This window comes from Erigeron canadensis, chromosome 1, assembly GCF_010389155.1.
Source record: "Erigeron canadensis isolate Cc75 chromosome 1, C_canadensis_v1, whole genome shotgun sequence".
NCBI lineage: Eukaryota > Viridiplantae > Streptophyta > Magnoliopsida > Asterales > Asteraceae > Erigeron > Erigeron canadensis.
In genome coordinates, this window is record NC_057761.1 from 56,034,142 (window position 1) to 56,042,407 (window position 8,266).

At 35.7% G+C, this 8,266-nt stretch overlaps 1 protein-coding gene across 1 annotated transcript; it reads right to left on the reverse strand.

Moving 5' to 3' along the window:
- Nucleotides 1-674: 674 nt before the first annotated feature.
- On the reverse strand, nt 675-6,840 carry LOC122602334 (DEAD-box ATP-dependent RNA helicase 37-like). Its single transcript, XM_043775033.1, has 7 exons — nt 6,719-6,840; nt 5,007-5,894; nt 4,832-4,915; nt 4,139-4,381; nt 2,101-2,268; nt 1,881-1,994; nt 675-1,394 (listed from the first exon to the last, which is right to left on the reverse strand). The coding sequence occupies exons 2-7, from the start codon at nt 5,766-5,768 to the stop codon at nt 864-866; spliced, it is 1,902 nt and encodes a 633-aa protein (XP_043630968.1). The 5' UTR covers nt 5,769-5,894; nt 6,719-6,840; the 3' UTR covers nt 675-863.
- Nucleotides 6,841-8,266: the final 1,426 nt, after the last annotated feature.

Here is an 8,266-nt window from a genome sequence, read left to right on the forward strand (position 1 = left end):
GTTAATATTATATTACCTTAAAATATTGGGGTGTTACAATAATCATTATAAAGGAGTAGTAGATACTTGTCGGTCTCAGAAACTCTAATGTTTGCACAAAGCTTTCAATTTTTGGAGTTGTATGTACCTTTATCACTTGTAAACTCCTAATATGACAACTTTTATATGATCGTTACTTGGGTAAAAAAAATACTTGTTACCTAACAAATAAATAACTGGACAGAATGACAGATGCAAGAGTAATGAATCGAAAATTTGATTTATGGGAACAAACAGTTGGAGATATCGCCTAAGTTATGCATGATATGATTAGGAATTTAGGATGGAGGAAAATGAACAGGAAGATAAAGTAGTTTTCAATTTAAATTAAAATGTTAATATATGTTATAAATCAACAACCAGATTCATAGATCAGGTATTCTTTTGTAAGATTTTGTCAACATCAGTTGTTGCCTTGTTGGTAGTTGTTCTACCACGAGAGGGCACTTAAAGAGGTGGATTAATCATTGTGGTCTGTGGACTAATCATTATAAGCATAAATTAATTGACTGCAATATTTTGTTTGGAAACAAAATTTCCATATGGCACAACTGATCACAACTTTTTCACCATGCCCATTTTTGGTAAGTTAGTTCAAGAAAAAAATAAAAGCTACAAGAATTTATGGGGCCTAGTTTAAGAAAGAAAAAGCTACAAATTTATGGGGCCAATTTGTTTATTACTTGATACTTTATGATCCAAGAAAGAACATGTTAAGACAAAATTTGATACATGACCAATTTAAAACATTATATAGTCCTTAACTCCTGCGAAAAATGATGTATGTACCGACTCAAACAAATGAACCAATACATTCCAATTGACTAATCCCAAGCACTAGGTGCACCGCCACTACCACCACCATAGCCACCACCATATCCACCTCCACTGTTACCACCTCCATAGCCCCCGCCATATCCACCTCCACTATTGCCGCCACCATAACCACCACCATAGCTTCCATATCCACCTCCACCGCTATAGGAGTTATCCTTCCGAAAATCACGGCCACCAAAACGTCCTCCTCCCCGTTTGTTCTTGCCTCCACCGTATGACACCCGGCTGGCATATCGAGTAAGCCATGCAGGTACCTCTTGATTAGCTTCCTGCATCAAGTCAGCTAGTGATTTTGCTAGTGACACATTGTTCTCGTTAAAGAAAGCTGTTGCTAATCCTGTCTTCCCGGCTCGCCCTGTTCGTCCTATTCTGTGCACGTAGTCATCGATATCATTAGGAAGGTCAAAGTTCACAACATGGGCAACAAGTGGAATATCAAGACCACGTGCTGCCACATCGGTTGCAACTAAAATCGGTGTTTTTCCGCTCTTGAACGATTTCAGTGCTTGCTCCCTTTCCTGCACTCAATTTCACAACAAAAGGATCATCTATACATACTAAAATTGACGTTTGACTATATGTTATACATATCTAATATACCTTTTACTGAGTAGATTTTATATGCACATGCCACCTTCGACCCATTTGAGTTTTGAAAACATCTTTGTGCTTTAACTCAAAAAGGTCAAATCAAAGTTTTATGTAAAACAGGAACAGGTTGAAAGGGACAAGCGGGTCAAAAGTTGACCAAATCTAACTAGAACTGCAGACAATCTCTTTGATCATTTGTAATTCAAAGACTATAGATAATTATAGGTGATAAAATTGTGGTCATAACTATACTTTCTAGAAAGTGGACAAGAGAAATGTTGACCCATTACAACGTGAACCAGGTTTCACCCGTTATGGGCCAGGTTTCACCCATGACCAACCCATCTGATCAGCCAATCTTGTCACGTCTAGAAAAAAGTATATGATGTTCTTAAGCATCATATCCAACTCACCGGCTGTGTTCTATCACCATGGATCGTAGTAGCAGGAAACCCATTACTATACAACCAGTATTCAAGTGAATCGGCTCCCTTTTTTGTCTCAACAAAAACTAATGTAAGAGCTTGCTGCAAGATAAGTATTGAAGATCAATCGTTCGCAAGATTTCACGTTGAAAATAGATTAAAAGGCTAGATAATAACTAGAAGATGCAGTAAAAACGAATAACAGTACCTTGCCATGAGTATCATTTTCCTTCTGAGCATGAAGAAGGTCCATAAGATGGCTTCTCTTGTCAACTTCTTGAACAAATTCCACCCGTTGGACAATCAAATCGGTGCTTGAACCAACACGACCCACGGTCAAAAATATATAATTCGAAAGAAAATCAGATGCCAGTCTCTGCATAAGAAACAATTAGCACCAAGTATTTCATTTTTGGGCCAAAAACCAAAAAGTGGACACATAGCAATAAATGTACCTAATAAGAAAAAACAGTTTGTCTTTTTACATGTTTGCCAAACTCCCCATAAGTACTATATTCTGATTTTAATCAATAATAGGCTAGAGAAACTTTAACGTGATATTCTTAGCAAACTTATCGACACATCATATATCATGACACAGTTACGCACTCAATCTATCACATAAAAACGAGAATGATATATTGATATATAAACCTAAAATGTAAGCCTAAAGATATGTGTAACAAGAAGAAAGATGTCAGAATCAACGGAGAAGATAAGGAGTGAGAAAATGTATCCCATGTGTCATTTATTGAATAATTTAGACATGTTCAGTATGTATTAGGTGGTAATACACACTGAACATGTCTAATTCATTCAATAAATGAATATACCAATATGTATCACTACTCTAAAAATTACATGAAGCATCATCATACGATGGCCTACTTTTAATTGTAACGTTTCCTTTTTTTCTAAAAATGGTCAAACTACTAATGCTAGTACTAACGAACTATATTGAAGATAGTTTTAGCCAATAACCTTTATTACTTTGTCATCACTTAATATTGCCTTACAACTGACTAATAGTGAGACAATGTGCTTAACTAATAATCCTCACCAGAGTAGAGGTGGCAAAATGGACGGGTTAGGAGACGGATCAACCAGGTACTTATTATAGTTTGTTAATTTGTGGGTCGGATTGAACCACAAACAATTACGTCTGAAATAAGTGTTAGAATCTTAGTTGTCAACTCATCACTGGTGGAGTGACTTTGAAATCCTAAATAACTAATATTTATTTATTTATCTATTTACACATTTAATAAGATACTTTCATATGTTTGTTCAAACCAAAAACACTAACTATTATATTGTTCAATTTTTAGGATCTTATCCAAGGGTCTAAAACTCTAGATAATTTTAATGGGCCCAACCGGTTTTTTTTACTCTATATCTTAAGTCTAAAGAGCTATTAGGGTTTCCTAATTTTATATAAGTATTCCTGACATTTGATTTCTTCTGTATCTTTTGCTTCACCCTACGCCCATCTTCTGTATCCAAAAGCTATACTCTAATCTGGTTTTATTTTTCATATTTTTGAAATCACAATAAGTTTATCTTAGTTCTAAGACGCACAAGTTCCAAGTCGACTCAACTTGAACCAAGTCACTCCATAACTCGTGAGTCGTGAGTCACGAACGAGTCGGATGCAGATCCGAATCATGGTACCAAGATGCCACTTTCTTAATGTAATGATCCATAGACAACATTTTTGCCATACACCAATATATATGCATGATACAGTTGTACAGTGCAACCATGTAATGCAAATATTTTTGTGTGTGACAAAAAAAATTGTGTAGAAATCACCTCCCCTTTCTTAAGGATAAACTGAGTGACTTCAGCAAGTTTGACAACTGTTAGAAATTATAAAAACGGTATCACTATAATAATAATTAAACCTTTTTAATAAAGCTTTAGGAGGGTATATTAGTTAGAAATATACTTTGAGCAACTTTCAGCCCATTTTACCCATTCCTCTTTTTAACCAAAGTTTTAATTTACCCATCTGACCCGCTACTCCGCTAAAGATAACATATAGCCTAAATTAACCCAGACACTTTTAATTGGAAGAATTAACGGCAAAATCAGCAACCAGATCCCATGACAATCAGCTATAACAATAGTATCCTAATACCGACAATAACACAGTGATGACAAAAATAATGATCATAATAGATTAATAGACCTGAAATATGTAACAAGTATGTATGTGCAACTGTTATAAAAGCCAGCCAACAAACCTGGATTTCACTAGGAAATGTGGCACTGAACAACATTGTTTGTCTTGCACCTGGAGGAGGCATGTCTGTTTGCTGCACAATTTTTCTGATTTGTGGCTCAAAACCCATATCCAGCATCCGATCTGCCTCGTCAAGGGCTAAATACCTTATCATTTGTAGTGACACTTTTGCCCTTTCCAGTAAATCAACTAACCTTCCTGGAGTGGCGACAAGTATATCAACTCCTCTCTCGATCTCTCTTAACTAGCCATGCATAAGATACCACCAGACACCAATAACACCATCGGTGATCAATGATGAAAATTGTAGAAAATTCAGGAAAAAATCCATGTATTATCAAACAATTAGCAAAGTCAATGATATATGCAAAACAGGGGAGTGATCACAGACAATACTCATTAAGTCAAAAGAGGCAAAACATGAAGTTAAAAAGTAAGGTGATTGGTAATGCACAGCTCATATAGGCCATTAACTAGCAAGAAATATCAAGGAGTTAACCATAACCACGTCATAAAGAAAACGTATGTACATATAGATCTCGTAAAAATGGCACCCTACCCAAAAAAAGTATAGAACACATAGCTGCTTCTGGAATATAACTACTTTAAAATATACTGATTAAGGGAGGAAATAACTTGATGACTAAATACGCATCCATTTTATACTTAAATATCAGAACTATGTTCCAGTTACCTGTTGGTTAATTGGGGTTCCTCCATAAACAACCACCACCTTGACACCCGTCTGATAAGAAAACTTCCGTGCCTCCTCGTGTATCTGGATGTCATACAATATAGAGATAGATCAAGTGAGCCAACTATCTAAAATTATCTAAACATATACTACAAGTTTATACGTAAATGAAAACCTGAAAGGAGAGCTCCCTTGTAGGGGATATAATCAGAGCAAGGGGAAAAGCGGTCCTGGTACCACGTGGTCTCTGTGCAAATTGCCCCTTCAAAATCCCACTGATTATAGGGAAGCAAAATGCTGCCGTCTTCCCTGACCCAGTCTGCGCACATGCCATCAAATCCCGTCCCGCAAGAGAAATGGGAATTGTGTAACGCTGTACAGGTGTCGGTTTTACATATTTGCATCTTCTAATATTAAGATTTAGAGCCTCACCTAAATCTATCTCTGCAAAAGTATTAACTGGAGGTGGCACATTTTCACCACTAGTTTCCACGGGAATATCTTCATAAGCATCAAAGTTGATGCCGCCACTTGCTTGCTCGGATGCAATCTCCTCAGGACTATCTATATCATCATTACCAAAAGGATTAACCTCCACATCTCTACCACCCCAGCCACCACCTCTATTTCCCCAACCCCTTCCTCCTCCACCACGACTGCCAGTACCATATCCGGGCCTCCCATTTTCAAACCTTTGACTAGGAGCTGCCCATCTTGACCCACTTGTCTGCCCACTATGCCCTAACCGATCGTTTACAGGAGGTCCACCACCATGTGATGCAGCTGGGCCAGCTACCTGAGCTGGTACAGCCGACCTATTACGAAGATGAGGTGGGACATAAGCAGGCTTGCCGGAAGCCGCTGCCGCCCCACCAACCCCGTTACTTTCAGACCCTAAAGCTGCATTCTCAACTGTGTCCGCCCATGAAGTACTCATGACTTGAAACTATCAATCCTCAACCTTAACCACAATATCTCAAAAAGAACCACAGAACCGCAATAAATTAACGTTGCTTCCAGATATTTCCCAACACGAGACGAATCAAGAAAATTCTTTCAATAACTGTTGACATAAAATAAAATAAAATAAAATAAAAAATTCTATATGTAAGTTCATCCAGTTGTAAAAACACATAAATCACCCAAAATTTTATAATATCAAATACAGGTCCATTGTTTTTAAATGCATCCAACTTTACACTCAACGCTATAGTATGTATCCTACTTTGAAGCTCTATGTAACAAACTTTCAATTCATTGCTATTTAAAATATCCGCGGACATCTTTCTAAGACAACCCGGCATTTTATTTTATTATCCATGTAAGTTGCAAGTTAACAAATTACAAGTTATAAGAGGTCAGATACATCAAACACTAAAAACTAAAAGTTTGAAACATAAATGATAAATCATCCAAAAATTTTAAATTAATTGACTCTCGGCTCTTTTAAAATTTATTCAACTTTACACTGAGACGCTATAGTATGTAATCCATTTAAAACTTTCTAGTCTACATAACAGACTCTCAATTCATTCCTATTGTATGTATCTGGTAACCTATTCGTAAGGCGACAACAATTATTTTTTTTTATTTTTTTTCTTTTTTTTTCTGATGTGACAGATACATAATATAAAGTTGAATATAATCTGAAATCATGTAAACAAAATAAACAATAAGATATAATGATCTAAATTTTAACGAAAATTAATGAATGCATGACCTTAAATAATGGATATCAGCTACAGTATAGCCGATCGATATACAGATATTGACATATATGTGAATGTAGAATGATATATATATATATAGATGTATATATTATATAACAGTATAATTAGTAGAGAAGTTGAAAAATAGATGTAATTAGATTAGAGATGAAGTAGGAACCTGAATTGTTGATGTAAGTGAATAAAAGGAGAAATTCAGTTGAAATCAGAATCAGAAGAAGAAACCCTAATAAAAAGGGTGAGCTATATTTCAGATACAAGTTTTTGGGACAATGATGAGGAAATATCGGATTAGTGACGTGTGTGGTAATATTACATATTTTACTTGGATTTATTTATGCCCTTTTTGTTTTTTTATTTTATGTATTTTAGTTTTTAAAGCACGGTATCCGGGTAATACGACGGCGGTCTGGTGTTGTTGTCAACGGAAGATGATGGTGGTGACTATCGGTGGAGGTAAATGTGTCGAATGGTATAAGGTGATGTAAATGTAACTGATGTAAAAGTAGTGGTGGAATTATTTTATAATACAAAGAGGTATTGAAGATACTTTATAAGATAAGAGACTATTTTGTAATATTAAGAGTAAAATAATCATTTCGTGACACCTTTTTAAACAAGTGATTATAGTCTTTATGATATATATATATACACACTAGAACGTTACCCGCACAATGAGGCGGTGGTCGTGACAATGTCATTGTAGTGGGGGGCCGAGTGTTAGTGGTGGAGACGGCGTCGAGTGGTGTGGATAATTGATGTAAATGGTTAATGAAAATATATTAAAGAATAAAGGATTGGTATTGTAAATTAATCATTAATGTTATGAGGTAGTGTATGTTGAAATATTTTAAGGGTGCTATAAAAGGGGCTATTTCTTTTATAATATAGTATATAGATATATAAAATGAGTATGGAGCTGTTATGCATCTAACTTGGGTGAAAAACCTCTCACCATACCAATATTTTAATATTTTGAATAAATGTTTGGCCCTCATAATTTTTATGATTTAAAAAAAAGTATGTGAGGGGTTTAGTACATTTATAATGCACTCCTTAGTTTTGATGATGATTGAAAACATACCACATGAAAGTAAGTGTTAAATATAATTGATCATATGTATATTCTTACATGCTTCAACATCCTTCTAAATAACGATTAATAAAGACGCAATGTAGCACTATCTTTAGCATCGATCATTGCGTGGCATGCCATAAAATATATGAAATGTGTAAAATGGTATTAATAATGATTTGGGCTTACATACGCTTTTCCGAACCTAAGACGATGAAAGCATCAAGTTGGAGTTTAAAGTAGCACTTCGTCGTAATCTGTCCAGCACGACTCTTGTTTTGGAGGACGGCCTCAGATCACGGCTCTTGTGTCCTGTAACAGCCGTGCTCTTTTTGTCCCGAATGGTAGTTTTTCACCAAGCCTTTGTTACGCACTTCCGTGACTCCAAACTTGTTCCATACCCTTATTTTGATGTTTTAAGATGTTTGGAATTGGCAAATCTCAAAAATAAAAACTTTCATTTTTCATCAAATTTGGGGTCAAAAATTTGTCAAGTATCATGGAGCACGGCTCTTGCTGCAACAAAGGTCGTGCTCCCTCTGACCAAATCAATGAGATTTACCGAGCACTCGTTACATAAGTTCATGACCCGAAACTTGTTCCTAAGTCTTATATTATCATTCTAAGATGTTT

Coding starts and splice junctions, on each gene's coding strand:
- LOC122602334 (XM_043775033.1), bottom strand. CDS start 5,768: ATGAGTACTTCATGGGCGGACACAGTTGAGAATGCAGCTTTAGGGTCT. Junction 4,382..4,831: donor GAACCCCAATTAACCAACAG/GTAACTGGAACA, acceptor ATGCATGGCTAG/TTAAGAGAGATCGAGAGAGG. Junction 1,395..1,880: donor ATGGTGATAGAACACAGCCG/GTGAGTTGGATA, acceptor AATTGAGTGCAG/GAAAGGGAGCAAGCACTGAA.